Source organism: Scyliorhinus canicula, chromosome 1 (genome assembly GCF_902713615.1).
Source record: "Scyliorhinus canicula chromosome 1, sScyCan1.1, whole genome shotgun sequence".
Taxonomy (NCBI): Eukaryota; Metazoa; Chordata; class Chondrichthyes; order Carcharhiniformes; family Scyliorhinidae; genus Scyliorhinus; species Scyliorhinus canicula.
Genome location: NC_052146.1, coordinates 166381 through 191882, shown reverse-complemented (window position 1 = coordinate 191882; position 25502 = coordinate 166381). Strand labels below are relative to the sequence as shown.

The following is a 25502-nucleotide window of genomic DNA, read 5'->3' as shown; positions in this document are numbered from 1 at the left end:
TCTTTATCTCTCTTTATTCTGTCCAATTTCACTTTGCCCTTACCAATTGATGCAGATTAACATTATCTCTGAGGGAAATTGGGAATAAATGGCAAATGTGGGCCTTGCCAATTAAACATCTCATTCTACAAGAGAATAAAATTTTAAAAACCTCATCCTTTACTGTAACATTATTGGTGTATTCTTCTTCAGTAAAGAGAAATTAAAAGTAATCATTTTGTAGTTCTGTCTTGCTATTGTTTTGACTTTCATATTCTGAACCTCTGACCAGAAACTCCAGAATCTACTTTTTGTTAAATTGCATTGTATAAAGTGTTGTTTTAATGTCTCACCAACTCCTGGATTTCTTTATCTCAAATTTCATATCACTCACAGCCTTCCCCAAAAATTTCTCAGCCAATATGTAGCTTTGAATTCCATCTGCTTGTTAGCGAATCATATCAGCACCTCCTTCTGTTCCTCAGATATCCAGAAATTGATTATAAAGACACAAGTTAGCCACATTGCACCAGTAAATTCACCAACTGGGGTTAGGCAGTCTCCATGGCAATGCTTTAACCAATCAGCATTGACTTGTCAACCAATCAGAGTTGAGCTTTCAACCAATCAGCATTGACTTGCCAACCAATCCCATGCAGTATAATTGTTGCTCATTTTGAAATTTGCATTCTTTACATTTGTCCTGGTAAGTAGAAGATGGAAAGTTTTGACAGAATGTCTGCTTTTGCAGCAATGCACAGAAAAAGATTCCATTTCAAATCCTGGGAACTAGCATGCGTATCAAAATTTGTGGGGAAACAGATGAACGTTAAAAAGCAATATTTAGACTGCGTGGGTGTTTGTGGGAAATACTGGTTTTGGACGGAAGGTCTTGACAACTGGAAGAACTGACAAGACCAGACGGTCACGGGCCAGATACATAGAACATAGAATGCAGAAGGAGGCCATTCGGCCCATTGAGTCTGTACTGACCCACTTAAGCCCTCACTTCCACCCTATCCCCGTAACCCAATAACCCCTCCTAACCTTTTTGGACACTAAGCGCAATTTATCATGGCCAATCCACCTAACCTGCACGTCTTTGGGCTGTGGGAGGAAACCGGAGCACCCGGAGGAAACCCACACAGACACAGGGAGGACGTGCAGACTCCACACAGACAGTGACCCAAGCCGGGAATCGAACCTGGGACCCTGGAGCTGTGAAGCCAGAGTGCTAACCATTGTGCTACCATGCCACCCAATCCACTTGGATTTCCAGCTGGCTTTTGATGAGGCCCTTGGTAAGAGGAAAGTGGACTTTGGCTCGCCCAGCACCTGTAGGCTTTATAAAATTAATTTACGGGAGTGGCCTTCGCTGGTCAGACCAGCCAGTGGAACCCGAATGGGAGAGACAACAGGAACGCACGGGGGGATAGAAATAAACAACTGGTTTATTACCGTGTACACAGAATCATGTAAACTACTGCTTCGCTCCCCGAAGGACCACCCTCCCTGACACCCGGGAAACCCTGCCCCCAATTACCGGGGGAGTTCAGACTCAGTTATAGAAGAGGGAAATCGAATGGAGCACAGTCCTTGGCTCCCAAGGGGATCACAATGTTGCCCATCCCTTGTTGCCCTTCAGAAGGTGGGGATGAGTTGCCTTCCTGAACTGCTGCAGTTGAGGTGTAGGTACATCCACTGTGCTGTTAGGGAGGGAGTTCCAGGATGTTTCCCCAGCGACAGTAAAGGAACGGCCGATATATTCCCAAGTCAGGCTGGTGAGTGACTTGGAGGGGAACCTCCAGGTGGTGGGGTTCCCAGGTATCTGCTGCTCTTGTCCTTCGAGATGGTGGTGGGTTTGGAAGGTGCTGTCGAAGGAACCTTGGCGAGTTACTGGGAAGAAAGGGGAAGGAGATAGATCTAGAAAACAGGAAGAGCTTGTGAGCTTAGTGGTGACAAGAAATGGCTCCAGACAATCATGGATGAAAGTTAACTCCACAGGTTCCACTGAGCTACAGGAACGTTTGACCAACATGATCTGGTTATAACACTCGTTTTAGTTTTCTCTGGAAGGCCCAGGGTAAGTTCAACTCCGATTTAAGTTATACATCAGACAGCATTTGACCGGAGCACAGACATTTACTTATTTTAGATTTACTTTCTGATATTAAATAAATACTTACTTCAACAAAAAAACCAAACTTCCCTTTAAACGGGAGAATGCCTGGAAGTATTCTGTTCAGAAAGTCAACAAGGGGATCATCATAACCCCACAAAATCTCCTTCACAGACTTCCTAATAAATGGAGTTTCATTAAAGGTCTTTAAGGCAGTGCTGAAGATAAGTTTCAAAGCAAAGGGCAAATCTTCGACCATTAATGCTGCACCCTGCAATTAAATCATTAACATTGTAAGAATATTAAAAGCATCAAACTAAGATATCATCAGTGTTCCTGGTTTGTCAATCCCTTCTTTCAGGAGTCTCAGACTTTTGTTTTTGCTCCTAGTTATGTTTAGATTCAATTTGATACAAATGTTACAAAATGAACACATCATGTTTCTCCGATTAATCAATCAATCTTTCTTACTTCAAAGAAAATTCCCAACCCTCCTCTAGAACACAACATCCAACCCTCCTCTAGAACACAATGCCCAACCCTCATCTAGAGCACAATGCCCAACCCTCCTCTAGAACACAATGCCCAACCCTCCTATAGAACACAACGTCCAACCCTCCTCTAGAACACAATGCACAACCCTCCTCTAGATCACAATCCCAAACCCTCCTCTAGAACACAATGCCCAACCCTCATCTAGAGCACAATTCCCAACCCTCCTCTAGAACACAATGCCCAACCCTCCTCCAGAACACAATGCACAATCCTCCTCTAGAACACAATGCCCAACGCTCCTCAAGAACGCAATGTCCAACCCTCCTCTAGCGTATCTAACATTGGTCTTCATCAAGACTCTCATTTTCCCCCTGCTTTTGGCCGTGGGGAGGTTTTCTCTGCCAAGACTACACCGATAGGGTTTTCGGCAATAGGAAAGGTTTCTTGCGGATCATGGCACCACTGTAACCAGCTTCCCTGATCTCCCCAGCAGCTCTTCAGGACCCCACCCTGTTGCCATTACGCCTGGTCCACGTTTGTGTGGTTCAGTGCTGGAGGGCGCCCTGGCGTGGTCTCCCAGGTCCGGCATTGAATACTGGCCCAGTGAGGGAGAGGTCCAGATCACGCCGGGTTGAGTGTTGGGTGACTCGCGATTGGCCTAGCACGATTTAGCCAATACGCTCGGATTTACGCCCATTGTGTTCAGCTTAGTAAGATTGTGTAGTAATGGGAGGAGCCAGGGGCAGAAGCGGTTTCTGGAGGTTCAGTTTTGGATCGGTCTGTGAACAGATTAGCTTCTTCTCTCCATCGACTCTCAAACTTCTACAGATGTGCCATAGAGAGCATCCTATCCGGCTGCATCACAGCCTGGGTAGGGCAACTGCTCGGCCCAGGATCACAAGAAACTGCAGAGTGTGGTGAACTCAGCCCAACACATCACACAAGCTTGCCACCCCTACATTGATTCTGTCTACACCTCCCGCTGCCTCAGGAAGGCAGACAGCATTATCAGAGAACCCTCCCACCTTCTTCCAGACCCTTCCATCAGGCAGAAGATATAGAAGCACATCGCCTCTAAACTTTGCCCCGCCGACCTTAAACCCCTCTGCTGAATCACCCCCCCCACCCTGGGAAAGAGTGCCTGCCCATCCACTCTATCCAAGCCCCTCATAATCTTGTAGACCTCTATCAGGTCACCCCTCAACCTCCGTCTTTCTAATGAAAACAGTCCGAGTCTATTCAGCCTCTCCACATAGCTAACACCCTCCATACCAGGCAACATCCTGGTAAACCTCCTCTGCACCCTCTCCAAAGCCTCCACATCCTTCTGGTAGTGTGGTGACCAGAATTGTGGGCAATATTCCAAGTGCGGCCGTACCAAGGTTCTATACAGCTGCAGCATGACTTGCCAGTTTTTATACTCGATGCCCCGTCCAATGAAGGCAAGCATTCCGTCTGCTTTCTTGACTACCTTGTCCACTTGTGTTGCCACCTTCAAAGATCTGTGGACCTGTAGGCCCTGATCTCTGACTTTCTATATTCGGAAGAGTTTTGCCATTTACGGTATATTTCCCCTCTATGTTAGACCTACCAAAATGCATTACCTCACATTTATCCGGATTAAACTCCATTTGTCATTTCTCTGCCCAAGTCTCCAACCTATCTATGTCCTGCTGTATCCTCTGACAATCCTCAACACTATCTGCCACTACACCAACCTTGGTGTCATCCACGGATTGGCAGGCAGTAACTAGTGGGGTACCACAGGGATCGGTGCTGGGACCCCAGCTACTCACAATATATATTAATGATTTGGATGAGGGAGAAAAATGTAACATCTCAAAGTTTGCAGATGATACCAAATTAGGTGGGAGGGTGAATTGTGACGAGGATGCAGGGATCCTACAGCAAGATCTGGGCAGGTTGGGCGAGTGGGCAAACCAATGGCAGATGCAGTATAATTTGGATAAGTGTGAGGTTATTCATTTTGGAAGCAAAAACAGGAAGGCAGATTACTACCTGAATGGTTGTAAATTGGGAGAGGGGAGTCTGCAGCGGGACCTGGGTGTCCTTGTGCACCATTCGCTGAAGGTAAGCAAGCAGGTGGTAAAGGAGGCTAATGGTATGTTGGCCTTCATTGCGAGAGGATTTGAGTATAGAAGCCGGGATGTGTTGCTGCAGTTATACAGGGCCTTGGTGAGGCCACACCTGGAGTATTGTGGGCAGTTATGCTCTCCTCTGAGGAAGGATGTTCTTGCTCTCGAGGGAGAGCAACGAAGGTTTACCAGACTGATTCCTGGGATGGTGGGACTGTCGGATGAGGAGAGATTGACTAGGTTGGGATTGTTCTCGCTGGAGATCAGAAGAATGAGGGGGGAATCTCAAAAGAGACTCTGTGGAGTCCGAGGAGATAGGAGAGGTGCTAAATGAATATTTTTCGTCCTCATTCACACAGGAAAAAGACAATGTTGTCGAGGAGAATACTGAGATACAGGCTACTAGACTAGATGGGATTGAGGTTCATAAGGAGGAGGTGTTAGCAATTCTGGAAAGTGTGAAAATAGACAAGTCCCCTGGGCCAGATGGGATTTATCCTAGGATTCTCTGGGAAACTAGGGAGTAGATTGCTGAGCCTTTGGCTTTGATGTTTGAGTCATCTCTGTCTACAGGAATAGTGCCAGAAGAATGGAGGATAGCAAATGTTGTCCCCTTGTTCAAGAAGGGGAGTAGAGATAACCCCGGTAACTCTAGACCAGTGAGCCTTACTTCTGTTGTGGGCAAAGTCTTGGAAAGGTTTATAAGAGATAGGATTTATAATCATCTAGAAAGGAATAATTTGATTAGAGATAGTCAACACGGTTTTTGGAAGGGTAGGTCGTGCCTCACAAACCTTATTGAGTTATTTGAGAAGGTGACCAAACAGGTGGACGAAGGTAAAGCAGTTGCTGTGGTGTATATGGATTTCAGTAAAGTGTTTGATAAGGTTCCCCATGGTAGGCTATTGCAGAAAATACAGAGGCATGGGATTCAGGGTGATTTAGCAGTTTGGATTAGAAATTGGCTAGCTGGAAGAAGACAAAGGGTGGTGGTTGATGGGAAATGTTCAGACTGGAGTCGAGTTACTAGTGGTGTACCACAAGGATCTGTTTTGGGGCCACTGCTGTTTGTCATTTTTATAAATGACCTGGAGGAGGGCGTAGAAGGATGGGTGAGTAAATTTGCAGATGACACTAAAGTCGGTGGAGTTGTGGACAGTGCGGAAGGATGTTACAAGTTACAGAGAGACATAGATAAGCTGCAGTGGTGGGCTGACAGGTGGCAAATGGAGTTTAATGCAGAAAAGTGTGAGGTGATTCATTTTGGAAGGAATAACAGGAATACAGAGTACTGGGCTAATGGTAAGATTCTTGGTAGTGTGGATGAGCAGAGGGATCTCGGTGTCCATGTACATAGATCCCGGAAAGTTGCCACCCAGGTTGATAGGGTTGTTAAGAAGGTGTACGGTGTGTTAGCTTTTATTGGTAGAGGGATTGAGTTTCGGAGCCATGAGGTCATGTTGCAGCTGTACAAAACTCTGGTGCGGCCACATTTGGAGTATTGCGTACAGTTCTGGTCGCCGCATTATAGGAAGGATGTGGAAGCTTTGGAAAGGGTGCAGAGGAGATTTACCAGGATGTTGCCTGGTATGGAGGGAAGATCTTATGAGGAAAAGCTGAGGGACTTGAGGCTATTTTGGTTAGAGAGAAGAAGGTTAAGAGGTGACTTAATAGAGGCATACAAGATGATCAGAGGATTAGATAGGGTGGACAGTGAGATCCTTTTTCCTCGGATGGTGATGTCGAGCACGAGGGGACATAGCTTTAAATTGAGGGGAGATAGATACAGGACAGATGTCAGAGGTAGGTTCTTTACTCAGAGTAGTAAGGACGTGGAATGCCCTGCCTGCAGCAGTAGTGGACTCGCCAACATTATGGGCATTTAAATGGTCATTGGAAAGGCATATGGACGATAAGGGAATAGTGTAGATGGGCTTTAGATTGGTTTTACAGGTCGGCGCAACATCGAGGGCCGAAGGGCCTGGACTGCGCTGTAATGTTCTATGTTGTTTATAAAATTCTAACAGAACTAGACAGCGTAGATGCAGGGAAGATGTTACCAATGATGGGTGTGTCCAGAACCAGGGGTCACAGCCTGAGGATTCAGGGTAAACCATTTCGGACAGAGATAAGGAGACATTTCTTCACACAGAGTGGTCAGCCTGTGGAATTCATTACCACAGGAAGTAGTTGCTGCTAAAACATTGAATATATTTAAGAGGCGGCTGGATATCGCACTTGGGGAGAATGGGATCAAAGGCTGTGGGGAGAAAGCAGGATTAGGCTATTGAGTTGGATGATCAGCCATGATCGTGATGAATGGCGGAGCAGGCTCGAAGGGCCAAAAGGCCTCCTTCTGCTCCTATCTTCTATGTATCTATGTATGTGACTTTCCTGAATCCTACTCAACTGTCGCTTGAAAAAAGTATTTCATAGATACATATCTGGTTTCCTCCCACAGTCCAAAGATGTGCAGGTTAGGTGGATTGGCCGTGATAAATTGCCTTTTAGTGTCCAAAAGGTTAGGTAGGGTTACGGGGATAGGGTGGAGGTGTGGGCTAAACGGGCTGGTTTAGCACAGTGGGCTAAACAGCTGACGTGCAATGCAGATCAAGGTCAGCAGTACGGATTCAATTCCCATACCGGCCTCCCCGAGCAGGCGCCGGAATGTGGTGACTACGGGCCTTTCACAGTAACTTCATTGAAGCCTACTTGGGACAGTAAGTGATTATTATTATGAAGTAGGGTGCTCTTTCCAAGGGCCGGTGCAGACTCGATGGGCCAAATGGCATCCTTCTGCACTGTAAATTCTATGATTCTGTGATCTGCAAACTTTGAGATATTACATTTTATTTCCTCATCCAAATCATTAATATATATTGTGAATAGCTGGGGTCCCAGCTCCGATCCCTGTGGTACCCCACCAATTTGAAAAGGACCCATTAATTCCTACTCTTTGTTTGCTCTCTGCCAACCAGTTTTCTATCCACCTCAATACACTTCCCACAATCCCATGTGCTTTACTTTTGCACAATAATCTCTTATGTGGGACTTTGTCAAACGCCTTCTGAATGTCCAAATATACCACATCGACTGGCTCCCCCTTGTCAACTGTACTGGTTACATCTTCAAAGAATATAACAGATTTGTCAAGCATAATTTTCCCTTCATAAATCCATGCTGACTCTGACTGATCCTGCCACTGCTTTCTAAATGTTCCGCTATAAAGTCCTTGATAATGGATTCAAGCATTTTCTACCGATGTTAGGCTTCCTGGTCTATAATTCCCTGTTTTCTCTCTACCTCCCTTTTGAATATTGGAGTGACGTGAGCTCCCCTCCAATCTTCAGGGACAGTTCCAGAGTCTATAGAATCCCGGAAGATGGCCACCAATGCATCCACTATTTCCAGAGCCACCTCCTTAAGCACTCTGGGATGCAGATTCTCAGGCCCTGGGGATTTATCCACCTTCAATCCCATCAGTTTTCCCAGCACCATTTCTCTACTAATGTTGATCTCCCTCAGTTCTTCCCTCTCACTAAACCTTTTCCAACATTTCTGGGATCTGACTTGTGTCCTCATTTGTGAAGACAGAACCAAAGTATGTATTTAATTGCTCAGCCATTTCTTTCTCCCTTATTATGCATTCCCCTGTTTCGGTCTGTAGGGGGCCTACATTTGTCCCCCAGTTCGTCTGCAAAGAAGTCCCAAGGGATTTATTAAGAAGGGGAAAATAGAGTAAGAGAGTAAGTTTGCAGGGAACATAAAAATTGTGTGAAAAAGCTTCTACCGGTACGTAAAGAAAAAAGATTGGTGAAGACAAATGTAGGTCCCTTACAGTCAGAAACAGGGGCCGGAATTCGCCATTTGGGAGACTAATCCACTGACTGGACAGTCTGCACCTGGGCAGGTCTGGAACTGATGTCCTAGGGTAGGGGGGTGGTGTTTGCTAGAGCTGTTGGGGAGGGTTTAAACTAATGTGGCAGGGGGATGGGAACCGATGCAGGTCAGAGGGAAGTAAAACAGGGACAGAAGCAAAAGGAAGGGGAAAAGTGCAAGGCAGAGAAGCCATAGTCAAAAATCAAAAAGGGCCACAGTACAAGGTACAGTAACTGAGGGGAGCTCAGTGAATAGGCCCAGTAATACTAAAAGGAATAAAACGGAAATAAAAACATAAATAGAAAGCAAAGCAGCAGGTTGCTAGATATGGATATGGGTTCAACAACAAGGAAAATTAGGGGACAAGTTAAAAGGAAAAATAAGTTTGGAGAGGTTACTGATAGAGGTATTAAGATTCAAAACAGAGGTATAAAAGCCAACATAAAGGTACTTTACCTGAATGCTCGTAGTATTCAGAATAAGGTAAATGAGTTGATGGCGCAAATCATCGTGAATGACTATGATTTAGTGGCCATTACTGAAACATGGTCAAAGGATTGTCACGACTGGGAGTTAAATATCCAAGGATATCAAACTATTCGGAAGGACAGAGTGGATGGTAAGGGAGGTGGTGTTGCTCTGTTATTTAAGGATGACATCCGGGCAATAGTAAGGGATGACTTCAGTGCTATGGAGGATAAGGTTGACTCCATTTGGGTGGAAATCAGGAATTGTAAGGTGAAAAAGTCATTGATAGGAGTAGTCTATCGGCCACCAAATAGTAACGTTATGGTGGGGCAGGCAATAAACAAAGAAATAACGGATGCATGTAGAAATGGTTCAGCAGTTATCATGGGGGATTTTAATCTACATGTCAATTGGTTTAACCAGGTCGGTCAAGGCAGCCTTGAGGAGGAGTTTATAGAATGTATCTGCGATAGATTCCTAGAACAGTATGTAATGGAACCTACGAGGGAACAAGCGGTCCTAGATCTGGTCCTGTGCAATGAGACATGATTGATTAATGATCTCATAGTTAGGGATCCTCCCGGTAGGAGTGATCACAATATGGTGGAATTTAAAATACAGATGGAGGGTGAAAAGGTAAAATCAAACACTAGTGTTTTGTGCTTAAACAAAAGAGATTACAAGGGGATGAGAGAAGATAGGCTGAGGTAGACTTTGAGCAAAGATTTTATGGTGAAACAGTTGAGGAACAGTGGAGAACCTTCCAAGCGATTTTTCGCAGTGCTCAGCAAAAGTTTATACCAACAAAAAGGAAGGACGGTAGAAAGAGGGAAAATCGACCGTGGATATCGAAGGAAATAAGGGAGAGTATCAAATTTAGGGAAAAAACATACAAAGTGGCAAAGATTGGTGGGAGACTAGAGGACTGGGAAATATTTAGGGGGCAACAGAAAGTTAATAAAAAAGCTATAAAGAAGAGTAAGATAGATTATGAGGGTAAACTTGCTCAGAATATAAAAACTGATAGTAAAAACTGATAGTCCAAAGATGTGCAGGTTAGGTGGATTGGCCTTAATAAATTGCCCTTAGTGTCCAAAATTGCCCTTAGTGTTGTGTGGAGTTACTGGGTTATTGGGATAGGGGGAGGTGTTGACCTTGGGTAGGGTGCTCTTTCCAAGAGCCGGTGCAGACTCGATGGGCCGAATGGCCTCCTTCTGCACTGCAAATTCTATGAACTATAAAAGTTTTTACAAATATATAAAGCAAAATAGAGTGGCTAAGGTAAATATTGGTCCTTCAGAGGATGAGAAGGTAGATTTAATAATGGGAGATGAGGAAATGCCTGAGGATGAACAGGTTTTTGGGTCGGTCTTCACAGTGGAAGACACAAATAACATGCCAGCGACTGATAGAAATGAGGCTATGACAGGTGAGGACCTTGAGATGATTGTTATCACTAAGGAGGGAGTGATGGGCAAGCTAATGGGGCTAAAGGTAGACAAGTCTCCTGGCCCTGATGGAATGCATCCCAGAGTGCTAAAAGAGATGGCTAGGGAAATTGCAGATGCACTAGTGATAATTTACCGAAATTCACTAGACTCTGGGGTGGTCCCGGTGGATTGGAAATTAGCAAACGTGACGCCACTGTTTAAAAAAGGAGGTAGGCAGAGAGCAGGAAATTATAGACCAGTGAGCTTAACTTCGGTAGTAGGGAAGATGCTAGAATCTATCAAGGAAGAAATAGCGAGGGCAGCACAGTGGCCTAGTGGTTAGCACAGCTGCCTCACGGCGCTGAGGTCCCAGGTTCGATCCCGGCTCTGGGTCACTGTCCGTGTGGAGTTTGCACATTCTCCCAGTGTCTGCGTGGGTTTCGCCCCCACAACCCAAAAAATGTGCAGAGTAGGTGGATTGGCCACGCTAAATTGCCCCTTAATTGGAAAAAATAATTGAGTAATCTAAATTTAAAAAAAAAAAAATTTTTTAAAGGAAGAAATAGCGAGGCATTTGGATAGGAATTGTCCCATTGGACAGACGCAGCATGGGTTAATAAAGGACAGGTCATGCCCAACTAATTTAGTGGAATTTTTTGAGGACATTACCAGTGCAGTAGATAACGGGGAGCCAATGGATGTGGTATATCTGGATTTCCAGAAAGCTTTTGACAAGGTGCCACACAGCAGGTTGCTGCATAAGATAAAGATGCATGGCATTAAGGGTAAAGTAGTAGCATGGATAGAGGATTGGTTAATTAATAGAAAGCAAAGAGTGGGGATTAATGGGTGTTTCTCTGGTTGGCAATCAGTAGCTAGTGGTGTTCCTCAGGGATCAGTGTTGGGCCCACAATTGTTCACAATTTACATAGATGATTTGGAGTTGGGGACCAAGGGCAATGTGTCCAAGTTTGCAGATGACACTAAGATGAGTGGTAAAGCAAAAAGTGCAGAGGATACTGGAAGTCTGCAGAGGAATTTGGATAGGTTAAGTGAATGGGCTCGGGTCTGGCAGATGGAATACAATGTTGACAAATGTGAGGTTATCTATTTTGGTAGGAATAACAGAAAAAGGGATTCTTATTTAAATGATAAAATATTAAAACATGCTGCTGTGCAGAGAGACTTGGGTGTGCTAGTGCATGAGTCACAAAAAGTTGGTTTACAGGTGCAACAGGTGATTAAGAAGGCAAATGGAATTTTGTCCTTCATTGCTAGAGGGATGGAGTTTAAGACTAGGGAGGTTATGTTGCAATTGTATAAGGTGTTAGTGAGACCAGACGTGGAGTATTGTGTTCAGTTTTGGTCTCCTTACTTGAGAAAGGACGTACTGGTGCTGGAGGGTGTGCAGAGGAGATTCACTAGGTTAATCCCAGAGCTGAAGGGGTTGGATTATGAGGAGAGGTTGAGTAGACTGGGACTGTACTCGTTGGAATTTAGAAGGATGAGGGGGGATCTTATAGAAATGTATAAAATTATGCAGGGATTAGATAGGATAGATGCAGGCAGGTTGTTTCCACTGGCAGGTGAAAGCAAAATAAAGGGAAATAGATTTAGGACTGAGTTTAGGAGGAACATCTTCACCCAAAGGGTTGTGAATCTATGGAATTCCTTGCCCAGCGAAGCAGTTGAGGCTCCTTCATTAAAAGTTAAGATAAAGATAGATAGATTTTTGAAGAATAAAAGGGATTAAGGGTTATGGTGTTCGGGCCGGAAAGTGGAGTTGAATCCACAAAAGATCAGCCATGATCTCATTGAATGGCGGAGCAGGCTCGAAGGGCCAGATGGCCTACTCCTGCTCCTAGTTCTTATGTTCTTAGGTTCTAAGTTCGGGATTCTCTGGCTGTGTCCGCCAATGTAAATGGACCTGATAAATGTCTGTAAATTCTAAACCATCAATACCTGGTATGCCATCAGAATTTTAAGACAGGTGCCGCCTTGTGACACACTTGACTGAAATTTTATCTGTATTTGAGAACTTGTGTAAAACAGGCACCTACCAGAGTAAGCATGTTGGGCAAGACAATCTGGTCAGTCTCATTGCCAGCTGAACGTTCAGGACAGAAGTGGTAGTGTCTATATTCACGGTAGGAGACAGTGTAATTATTGTGAAAGGTTATGTTGCTTTTCTGTCTGTATTCCCTGGAAATCAGAATGAATAATCAGTGCTGGAAGCAAAACGCATCCCAGAATAATTAAATACACAAACTTCAACCAGGAACGCAGGTAGACGCCAAAATGTACTCGATGGCTCGGCACCAATCACACTCCAGTGAGCGAGTTGTATTCCTGTAGCAGTAAATCCAGAAAGATACTACACCTTAGACACCTTCACTCATGCTGCCAATGTTGTTCACCAGTCTCTCCACTGCAGTCACCACCCTAGCAGTGTTGGCCTCAAAGGATACAGCAGGGTTTAGATCGGTTGGAAACTTGGGAGGAGAGATGAGAGATGGAGTTTAATCCGGACAAATGTGAGGTAATGCACTTTGGAAGGTCTAATGCAGGTAGAGAATATACAGTGAATGGTAGAACCATCAAGTGTATTGACAGTCAGAGAGATCTAGGTGTACAGGTCCACAGATCACTGAAAGGGGCAACACAGGTGGAGAAGGTAGTCAAGAAGGCTAACGGCATGCTTGCCTTCATTGGCCGGGGCATTGAGTATAAGAATTGGCAAGTCATGTTGTAGCTGTATAGAACCTTAGTTAGGCCACACTTGGAGTATAGTGTTCAATTCAGGTCGCCACACTACCAGAAGGATGTGGAGGCTTTAGAGAGGGCGCAGAAGAGATTTACCAGGATGTTGCCTGGTATGGAGGGCATTCGCTATGAGGAGCAGTTGAATAAACTCGGTTTGTTCTCATTGGAACGACGGAGGTTGAGGGGCGACCTGATAGAGGTCCATAAAATTATAAGGGGCACAGACAGAGTGGATAGTCAGAGACTTTTTCCTAGGGTGGAAGAGTCAATTACTAACGTGATATACCTTCAATTCACCGTGAGGCAGAGAGAGAAAGTGAACATTAGGCTTTGTTAATCGTGAAGTTGCTTCGCCAGAGTCGGTTGTACAGATGGGTCCCACCCACAGGTGGCCGGCCGGTCTATATATGAGGGGTGGACCCAGAGGCGGAACCCACTGGGGTTACAGTACAGTACCTGGAAGCAGCTCGTATCACCACTTCCAGGTCATCGGTTACAGTATCCTGCATTAGGTGAATACATTCACCACAGAGGGGCATAGGTTTAAGGTGTGAGGAGCAAGGTTTAGAGTAGATGTATGAGGCAAGTTATTTACACAGAGGGTGGTGAGTGGATAGTCAGATGCTTTTTCCCAGGGTAGAGGGGTCAATTAATAGGGGGCACAGGTTTAAGGTGCGAGTGGCAAGGTTTAGAGGAGATGTATGAGGCAAGTTTTTTTTTTTTGTTTTTTTACACAGAGGGTAGTGGGTGCCTGGAACTCGCTGCCGGAGGAGGTGGTGGAAGCAGGGACGATAGTGACATTTAAGGGGCATCTTGACAAATACATGAATAGGATGGGAATAGAGGGATACGGACCCAGGAAGTGTAGAAGATTTTAGTTTAGACGGGCAGCATGGTCGGCGCAGGCTTGGAGGGCCGAAGGGCCTGTTCCTGTGCTGTACTTTTGTTTGCTCTTCGATAGATAATTCTCTCCATTGTTCCGACATTTCTCTTGCAGCTATCAGGCTGAGAAGATCATCTCAATTGTGCACCTTGTGAAACCAGACTGGGATTTGGGGTTTCAGCCGCACTCTACAGCTCGACCCGGGCAACATGAGCAAGTACTTCTCCCCTGATGCTCACCAGGGAGATACCTCAATAGCTGTTCCAATCATTGCTGTCGTCCTTGTTCATGCACAGGGTCACAGGCTTTGCTCCACACATCCCCTGGGACACTGCCCTTCCCTCTGGCAGAGACAGAGAACTTCATAAAGATGCTGCTGGAGAACCGGTTTCCCCTGCCTGCCGCAGGCTGCACAGCATCAGAATGGGAGCTGTGCCAATGGCAACTGAGTCAATAGCTTTGCTGAGCTTCTCATTGTGGGTTTAATCTCCAGCTCTGTCCTGACAGGCAGACTTCCTTTGGCAGTGAGAATGTTGTCTCTCGAATACAACTCAAGGTGATGTTCAGTCATCTCTCCAACTGCTTATAGCAGCGGATAACATTCCTGCCTTGCATGCACCGCCCAGTACACTTTACATACACCGCCCAGTATAGTTTATACACACTGCCCAGTATAGTTTATACACACTGCCCAGTATAGTTTATATACACTGCCCAGTATAGTTTATATACACTGCCCAGTATAGTTTATACACACCGCCCAGTATAGTTTATATACACTGCCCAGGATAGTTTATATACACTGCCCAGTATAGTTTATATACACTGACCAGTATAGTTTATACACACTGCCCAGGATAGTTTATACACACTGCCCAGTATAGTTTATACACACTGCCCAGTATAGTTTATATACACTGCCCAGTATAGTTTATATACACTGCCCAGTATAGTTTATACACACCGCCCAGTATAGTTTATATACACTGCCCAGGATAGTTTATATACACTGCCCAGTATAGTTTATATACACTGACCAGTATAGTTTATACACACTGCCCAGGATAGTTTATATACACTGCCCAGGATAGTTTATATACACTGCCCAGTATAGTTTATACACACTGCCCAGTATAGTTTATACACACCGCCCAGTATAGTTTATATACACTGCCCAGTATAGTTTATACACACTGCCCAGTATAGTTTATACACACCGCCCAGTATAGTTTATACACACTGCCCAGTATAGTTTATATACACTGACCAGTATAGTTTATATACACTGCCCAGTATAGTTTATATACACTGCCCAGTATAGTTTATATACACTGCCCAGTATAGTTTATATACACTGCCCAGTATAGTTTATACACACTGCCCAGTATAGTTTATACACACTGCCCAGTATAGTTTATATACACCGCCCAGTATAGTTTATATACACTGCCCAGTATAGTTTATATACACTGCCCAGTATAGTTTATATACACTGCCCAGTATAGTTTATATACACTGCCCAGTATAGTTTATACACACTGCCCAGTATAGTTTATACACACTGCCCAGTATAGTTTATATACACTGCCCAGTATAGTTTATATACACTGCCCAGTATAGTTTATATACACTGCCCAGTATAGTTTATACACACTGCCCAGTATAGTTTATATACACTGCCCAGTATAGTTTATATACACTGCCCAGTATAGTTTATATACACTTCCCAGTATAGTTTATATACACTGACCAGTATAGTTTATACACACCGCCCAGTATAGTTTATATACACCGCCCAGTATAGTTTATATACACTGCCCAGTATAGTTTATACACACTGCCCAGTATAGTTTATACACACTGCCCAGTATAGTTTATATACACTGCCCAGTATAGTTTATATACACCGCCCAGTATAGTTTATATACACTGCCCAGTATAGTTTATATACACCGCCCAGTATAGTTTATATACACTGCCCAGTATAGTTTATACACACTGCCCAGTATAGTTTATATACACCGCCCAGGATAGTTTATATAGTTTATATTGAAAGTGGGATTGGGATTGTTTAGCTCCTCACGTGGTTGGACACTTTGGGTGAGGTTTTATTTCACTCTATTCTCCATTATCTTCAGCTGTCAAATTCGAGTAATAGGGATTTCAGCACCGCAATAATCTTCCTATAATTTAAATATTCCTGTATTGGAACAGGTGTTACCCTCCCCTCAATGGTAACACCTTGGGCTGGATTCTTCACTGGTGGGTGAAACACAAATGTGGCGCAGCGGAGAATCAACCCCTTTATCTCCAGTTTGCTTGATTGCCGAATAGAAACTCTTTAATAGGTAACTCCGACAGAATTCCACAACTAAAATCAAACCAAATTTTAAGTTAACTTAATGCCATGGAGTGGTTAACAATATTCATTAATACTCTGTTCATCGTGTTCTTTCATCTCAACAACCATACAGCCTGGATCTTAAACAATCAGAATCACAGCCATTCGACCCATCGAGTCTGCACCGGCCCTTGGAAAGAGCACCCTACTCAAGCCCAGCCCTCCGAAAATATTCGGTTTTACCGGATAGTAATGGGGAGTTAGCTCGGTTGGTCTTTGGGAGCCAGTGCACACTCGATGGGATGATTGGCCTTCTCTATGCTGTAAATAACAAACAAATATTTTGCCTTCAATACTCTGGGTGTGATTCAGCCCCTGTGCTGGGCCCAACACAGAGCCAGGGCAAATCCTGGACCCAAATCACACTTCGTGCTGGGCAACCGGCCAATTGTGAGTCACCCAGCACGGCCCGAGTGGGATCATGCTTTCGTTGGGCATGATCCGGGATTTTGACCCAGCGACAGTGAAGGAACGGTGATGTATTTCAAAGTAGGAATTATCTGTAGCTTGGATAGGAACTTCCAGATGTTGTTACCAAGAATCTGCTGCCCTCATCTGTCTGGCGTAGAGTTTGAAGGATCGGCACGGTAGCACAGTGGTTAGCACTTCTGTCTGACAAAGCCAAGGTCCCGGGTTCAATTACGACCTTGGGTGACTGTCTGTTTCGGAGTCTGCACGTTCTCCCAGTGTCTGCGTGGGTTTTCTCTGGGTGCTCCGGTTTCCTCCCACAGTCCAAAGATCAGTGGATTGGTCGTGCTAAATTGCCTTTAAGTGCCCAAAAGTTAGGTGGGGTTACGGGGATTGGGTGGGGGTGCTGGCTTAGGTGGGGTGCTCTTTCAGGGGCTGGTGTAGACTTGATTGGCCGAATGGCCTCCTTCAACACTGTAAATTCTATGATTTCTAAAAAGGAGCTTTGGTGAGTTTTTTCAAACAATGATCAGGAACAAAATGATATAAGAAAAGCCAGCCTGAATTTCTTAAGGAAACATTGTGTTTAACTAACTTGGTTGAGTTTTTGAAGTGAAGGGTCGATAAGGACAAAGCCATTGATGTGGTTACATTGATATTGTTCCGACTCCCTGGGCTGGTGGGTGGTCAATTCAGCCCTACTTGATCCGTAGTCACAACACGGGTGAAATCAGATTTTATATTAATACCACTGCCTTTGTTTTGTTAAATTGACCACAGTCACCACCATGGAAACACAAATAACATTTTACTTTTAACAGTAATTTTTTTTAATATAGGCCAAAAATAGCACTGGCTATCTAATAATAATAATCGTTATTGTCAGGAGGTGTACACCTGTATCCCAATCTCTATCACAGAAGGCAGTCCATTCCACACCCTAAACACTCTCTAAATGAAGAACCTACCTCGGACATCCCTCCTATATCTCCCACCCTGAACCTTATAGTTATGCCCCCTTGAAACAGCTACATCCACCCGAGGAAATAGTCTCTGAACATCCACTCTATCTATCCCCCTCATCATCTTATAAACCTCTATTAAGTCGCCTCTCATCCTCCTCCGCTCCAAAGAGAAAAGCCCTCGCTCCCTCAACCTTTCCTCATAAGACCTATCCTGCAAACCAGGCAGCATCCTGGTAAATCTCCTTTGCACCCTTTCCAATGCTTCCACATCCTTCCTATAGTGAGGTGACCAGAACTGCGCACAATATTCCAAATGTGGTCTCACCAGGGTCATGTATAGTTGCAGCATAACCTCGCGGCTCTTAAACTCAAGCCCCCTGTTAATAAACGCTAACACACTATAGGCCTTCTTCACGGCTCTATCCACTTGAGTGGCAACCTTCAGAGATCTGTGGACATGAACCCCAAGATCTCTCTATTCCTCCACATTCCTCAGAACCCTGCCGTTGACCCTGTAATCCGCATTCAAATTTTTTCTACCAAAATGAATCACCTCGCACTTATCAGGGTTAAACTCCATCTGCCATTTTTCGGCCCAGCTCTGCATCCTATCAATGTCTCTTTGCAGCCTACAACAACCCTCCACCTCATCCACTACTCCACCAATCTTGGTGTCATCAGCAAATTTACTGACCCACCCTTCAGCCCCCTCCTCCAAGTCATTGATAAAAATCACAAATAGCAGAGGACCCAGCACTGATCCCTGTGGTACACCGCTGGTAACTGGTGTCCAGTCTGAAAATGTTCCATCCATCACCACCCTCTGTCTTCTATGTGATAGCCAGTTACTTATCCAATTAGCCAAATTTCCCTCTATCCCACACCTCCTTACTTTCTTCATGAGCCGACCATGGGGAACCTGATCAAACGCCTTTCTAAAATCCATGTATACAACATTAACTGCTCTACCTTCATCTGCACACTTCGTTACCTCCTCAAAGAATTCAATCAAATTTGTGAGGCAAGACCTACCCTTCACAAATCCGTGTTGACTATCCCGGATTGAGCTGCATCTTTCCAAATGGTCATAAATCCTATCCTTCAGGACCTTTTCCATTAACTTACCGACCACCGAAGTAAGACTAACTGGCCTATAATTACCAGGGTCATTCCTATTCCCTTTCTTGAACAGAGGAACAACATTCACCACTCTCCAGTCCTCTGGCACTATCCCCGTGGACAGTGAGGACCCAAAGATCAAAGCCAAAGGCTCTGCAATCTCATCCCTTGCCTCCCAAAGAATCCTTGGATATATCCCATCTGGCCCAGGGGACTTGTCGACCCTCAGGTTTTTCAAAATTGCTAATACATCCTTCCTCAGAACATCTACCTCCTCCAGCCTACCCGCCTGTATCACACTCTCATCCTCAAAAACATGGCCCCTCGCCTTGGTGAACACTGAAGAAAAGTATTCATTCAACGCCTCTCCTATTTCTTCTAACTCCATGCACAAGTTCCCACTACTGTCCTTGACCGGCCCGATCCTCACGTTGGTCCTTCTTTTATTTCTCACATAAGAGTAAAAAGCCTTGGGGTTTTCCTTGATCCGACCTGCCAAGGGCTTCTCATGCCCCCTCCTAGCTCTCCTAAGCCCCTTTTTTTTTTAGCTCATTCCTTGCTACCTTGTAACCCTCAAGCAACCCAACTGAACCTTGTTTTCTCATCCTTACATACTCTTCCTTTTTCCTCTTGACAAGACATTCAACCTCTTTTTTGAACCATGGTTCCCTCACACGGCCATTTCCTCCCTGCCTGACAGGGACATACCTATCAAGGACACGCAGTATTTGTTCCTTGAACAAGCTCCACTTTTCATTTGTGCCTTTCCCTGACAGTTTCTGTTCCCATCGTATGCTCCCTAATTCTTGCCTAATCGCATCATAATTACCCCTCCCCCAATTATAAACCTTGCCCTGCCGTATGGCCCTATCCCTCTCCATTGCAATAGTGAAAGATACCGAATTGTGGTCACTATCTCCAAAGTGCTCTCACACAAACAAATCTAACATTTGGCCCGGTTCATTACCCAGTACCAAATCCAATGTGGCCCCCCCTCTTGTCGGCCTATCCACATATTGTGTCAGGAAACCCTCCTGCACACACTGTATAAAAACTGTCCCATCCGAACTGTTTGACCTATAGAGGTCCAATCAATATTTGGAAAGTTAAAGTCATCCATGATAACTACCCTGAGACCTCCACACCTATCCATAATTTGTGTTGCAATTTCTTCCTCCACATCTCTATTACTATTTGGGGGCCTATAGAAAACTCCTAACAACGTGACCACTCCTTTCCTATTTCTAACTTCGGCCCATATTACCTCAGTAGGCAGATCCCCTTCGAACTGCCTTTCTGCAGCCGTTAAACTATCCTTGATTAACAATGCTACTCCTCCACCTCTTTTACCACCTTGCCTACTCTTACTGAAACATCTATACCCCGGAACTTCCAACAACCATTCCTGACCCTGTTCTAACCATGTCTCCGTAATGCCCACAACATCGTAGTCCCAATTACCAATCCACGCTCCAAGTTCACCTACCTTATTCCGGATGTCCCTTGCATTGAAGTAGACACACTTCAACCCACCTTTCTGTCTGCCGGTACACTCCTGCGACCTTGATACCCTCCTCAGTACCTCACTACTCTCAACACTGGCTTCTGGACGACAGCTCGTTTTCCCAGCCCCCTGACAAATTAGTTTAAACACCCCCGAAGAGCCGGAGCAAATTTCCCTCCCAGGATATTGGTGCCCCTCTGGTTCAGGTGCAAACCATCCTGTCTGTACAGGTCCCACCTTAACCTAGTGAATCTCCTCTGCACACCCTCCAGCGCCAGGAGGAGGCCATTCGGCCCATCGAATCTGCATGGTCCTCACAAAGAGCACCCGACTGAAGCCTATCCCCGTAACCCAGTAACCCCACTTAACATTTTGCGGACACTAAGGGCAATTTAGCATGGCCAATCCACCTAACCCGCACATCTTTGGGCTGTGGGAGGAAACCAGAGCACCCGGAGGAAACCCACGCAGACAGGGGGAGAACGTGCAGACTCCGCACAGACAGCGATCGAACCTGGGACCCAGGCGCTGTGAAGCCACAGTGCTAACTACTATGCTACCATTCGGTTACAGTTCGGAACAAGGCCAAACAAGAGCAGCATAGGGCATCGTGAATAGTGTTCTTACAGGGAACAGATCAGTCCGAGGGGGAGTCGTTGAGGAGTCTAGTAGCTGTGGGGAAGAAGCTGTTCCTATGTCTGGATGTGCGAGTCTTCAGACTTCTGTACCTTCTGCCTGATGGAAGGGTCTGGAAGAAGGCAATGCCTGGGTGGGAGGGGTCTCTGATAATGCTGTCTGCCTTCCTGAGGCAGCGGGAGGTGTAGACAGAATCAATGTGGGGGTGGCAAGCTTGTGTGATGTGTTGGGCTGAGTTCACCACACTCTGCAGTTTCTTGCGATCTTGGACCGAGCAGTTGCCGTACCCAGGCTGTGATGGAGCCGGGTAGGATGCTCTCTATCGCACATCTGTAGAAGTTTGAGAGAGTCAATGCAGACACGCCGAATTTCTTTAGCTTCCGTAGGAAGTAGAGACGTTGTTGGGCTTTCTTGACTGTTGCATCAACGTCAGTGGACCAGGACAGGCTGTTGGTGATGGTGACCCCCAGGAATTTAAAGCTGTCGACCATCTCCACTTCAGAGCCATTGATGCAGACGGGAGTGTGTGTCGTGCTGCGCTTCCTGAAGTCAATGATCAGTTCCTTGGTCTTTCCAACATTTAGAGAGAGGTTGTTTTCGGTCCACAATGTAACCAAGTGTCTATCTCCCTTCTGTAGTCTGATTCGTCGTTATTTGAGATACAACCCACCACAGTCGTATCATCTGCAAACTTATAGATTGAGTTGGAGTTAAATCTTGCCACACAGTCATGAGTATACGGAGTACAGTAGAGGACTGAGGCTGTTTAGCACAGGGCTAAATCGCTGGCTTTGAAAGCAGACCAATGCAGGTCAGCAGCACGGTTCAATTCCCGTAATAGCCTCCCCGAACAGGCGGCGGAATGTGGCGACTAGGGGCTTTTCACAGTAACTTCATTGAAGCCTACTCGTGACAATAAGCGATTTTCATTTCATTTTTCATTTTCATTTCATTTAATTTTCACATCCTTGCGGGGCTCCGGTGTTGAGGACTGTTGTGGAGGAGATGCTGTTACCGATCCTGACATATTGCGGTCTGTTGGTGAGGAAGTCGAGGATCCAGCTGCACAGGGAGGGATCAAGTCCAAGATTGCAGAGTTTGGTTGTTAGTCTTGTTGGGATAATGGTGTTGAAGGCGGAGCTGTAGTCCATGAACAGCAGCCTGATGTAGGTGTCCTTGTTGTCGAGGTGTTCAAGTGTTGATTGTAGAGCCAGGGAGACGGTATCTGCTGTGGACAGGTTGTGGTGACAGGCAAACTGCAGTGGATCGAGACAGTCTGGGAGGCTGGCAGTGATCCGTATCATGACTAGCTGCCCGAAGCATTTCATGGTAACAGACGTCAGGGCTGCCGGTCGGTAGTCGTTGAGTCAGGCTACCTTGTTCTTCTTTGGTACTGGCATTATGGTGGTCTTCTTGAAGGAGTTGGGGACCTCAGAGTGGAGGAGTGAGGTGTTGAAGATATCTGCGAATACACTCGGCAGCTAGTCTGCGCAGGCTCCAAGTGCGCGCCCAGGGACTCAATCGGGGCCCGTTGCTTTCTGCGGATTCACTTTCAAGAAAGCAGCTCTTCCCTCTGAGGCTGTGATAGTGGGTATGGGTGTGACCAGGGCTGTTGGGGCAGGTGGCACTGATACATTGGCTGGCTGCTCAAAGCGGGCATAGAACTTGTTCAGATCATCAGGTAGGGATGCTCCAGCCCCAGATATTCCACCTGGCCTTGCTTTGTAGCCTGTGATCTCGTGTAAGCCCTGCCATAGTCATCGTGGGTTAGTGTCGTTGGCCTGGGACTTTAGTTTAATGCGGTATTGTCTTTTGGCGTCCCTGATGGCATTCCCTACGTTGTACCTGGATTTCATATATAGGCCAGGGTCGTCAGACGTGAACGCCTCCGTACGGGGCATAAATAGGAAGTGGACCTTTTGGATGAGCCAGGGATTCCGATTGGGAAATACAAGGTTAGCTGGACAAGTGGACAAGGTAGTCAAGAAAGCAGACGGAATGCTTGCCTTCATTGGACAGGGCAGCAAGTATACAAACTGGCAAGTCATGCTGCAGTTGTATAGCCATGATGTGGAGATGCCGGCGTTGGACTGGGGTGAGCACAGTAAGAAGTCTTACAACACCAGGTTAAAGTCCAACAGGTTTGTTTCAAACACGAGCTTTCGGAGCACTGCTCCTTCCTCAGGTGAATGAAGAGGTATGTCCCATGAAACATCTTTCTGGAACATACCTCTTCATTCACCTGAGGAAGGAGCAGCGCTCCGAAAGCTAGTGTTTGAAACAAACATGTTGGACTTTAACCTGGTGTTGTAAGACTTCTTACTGTGCTCACCCCAGTCCAACGCCGGCATCTCCACATCATGGCTACCAGAAGGATGTGGAGGCTTTGGAGAGGGTGGAGAGGAGGTTTACCAGGATGTTGCCTGGTCTGGAGGGTGTTAGCTATGGGGAGAGGCTGAATAGACTCGGACTGTTTCCGTTAGAAAGACGGAGGTTGAGGGGCGACCTGATAGAGGTCAACAAGATTATGAGGGGCATGGATAGAGTGGATGGGCAGGCACTCTCTCCCAGGGTGGCGGGTCAGTCACCAGGGGGCATAGGTTTAAGGTCAGTGGGGCAAAGTTTAGAGGAGATGTGTGAGGCAGGTTGTTACACAGAGGGTGGCGAGTGCCTGGAACGCGTTGCCAGGGGAGGGTGTGGAATTCGATACATTAACGGCGTTCAAAAGGTATCTTGACAAACACATGGATAGGACGGGGATAGAGGGATACGGCACAAGGAAGCGCTGAGGGTTTTGGCCAAGGTTGGTATCATGGCTGGTACAGGCTTGGAGGGCCGAAGGGCCTGTTCCTGTGCTGTATTGTTCTTTGTTCTTTGACTGCAGCAGTCACATACAGACTAGCCCAGTCTTTAAACCCTTACTGCATCAAATATATATAACCTATATATAGCCTATTTGAAATTCATACATTCATCATATAGCAATGATTAGAGGATTGGTTAATAGATAATGGGTGTGACGGGGGCTTTGTTAAGCTGGCAGAGAGTGAATGGTGGAGTATTGCAAGGATCAGTGAAGGGGTTTTAGCTATTTACCATCTATATTAATGACTTATTAAGAGTAATGTATCCACATTCGCCAATGATACCAAGGTAGGTGGCAAAATAAGCATTGAGGAAGACACAGAAGTTGCAAAGAGATAAAGACAGGTTAGGAATGTGGCTTTGGCCATAAGAATAAAAAGGAGAAGGTGAGAAATTTGGAAGTGATGTTCAAAGGCAATTAACTGTACTTGTGCCCAAATTGATGCCCAAAATCAGCCATGATCGTATTGAAAGATGGAGCAGGCTTAATGTATTCCTGTTCCCATTTCTCAAGGCAACATGGGAGGCCAATCAGCCCGTCGAGCCTGCTCTGCTATTTAATTAGATTGTGGCTTATCTTCCCCAGAAATCTGTCAAGCTCTGTTTTGAACACAGGCCTCTGGGGCAGTGAATTCCAAAGATTCACCACCGTCCAACTGAAGAACTTTTCCTGATCTCAGTCCTGAATGGCCTACTTGTTACTGTGAAACTGTGCCCGCTGGTTCGAAACATTGAATTCCCCAACAAAACCAGGGGAAACATAGAAACTAGGAGCAGGAGTAGGCCATCTGGCCCCTCGAGCCTGCTCCGCCATTCAATTAGATCATGGCTGATCTTTTGTGGACTCAGCTCCACTTTCCGGCCCGAACACCATAACCCTTAATCCCTTTATTCTTCAAAAAACTATCTATCTTTATCTTAAAAACATTTAATAAAGGAGCCTCAACTGCTTCACTGGGCAAGGAATTCCATAGATTCACAACCCTTTGGGTGAAGAAGTTCCTCTTAAACTCAGTCCTAAATCTACTTCCCCTTATTTTGAGGCTATGCCCCCTAGTTCTGCTTTCACCCGCCAGTGGAAACAACCTGCCCGCATCTATCCTATCTATTCCCTTCATAATTTTAAATGTTTCTAGAAGATCCCCCCTCATCCTTCTAAATTCCAACGAGTACAGTCCCAGTCTACTCAACCACTCCTCGTAATCCAACCCCTTCAGCTCTGGGATTAACCTAGTGAATCTCCTCTGCACACCCTCCAATTCCAGTACACAGAACATAGAACATAGAACATTACAGCACAGAACAGGCCCTTCGGCCCTCGATGTTGTGCAGAGCAATGATCACCCCACTCAAACCCACGCATCCACCCTATACCCGTAACCCAACAACCCCCCCCCCCCCCCTTACCTTACTTTTTAGGACACTACGGGCAATTTAGCATGGCCAATCCACCTAACCCGCACATCTTTGGACTGTGGGAGGAAACCGGAGC

At 45.7% G+C, this 25502-nt stretch overlaps 1 protein-coding gene across 2 annotated transcripts in view; it reads right to left on the bottom strand.

The window, feature by feature from the left end:
- Positions 1–25502, bottom strand: part of scarb1 (scavenger receptor class B, member 1) — a 104832-nt gene that overhangs the window by 63233 nt on the left and 16097 nt on the right. For both annotated transcript variants that reach the window (XM_038798057.1, XM_038797967.1), the window contains exons 3-4: positions 12527–12668; positions 2166–2369 (exon numbers count right to left, since the gene is read on the bottom strand). In XM_038798057.1, coding sequence (XP_038653985.1) covers positions 2166–2369; positions 12527–12668 — 346 coding nt within the window. The remainder of the gene's footprint in view (positions 1–2165; positions 2370–12526; positions 12669–25502) is intronic.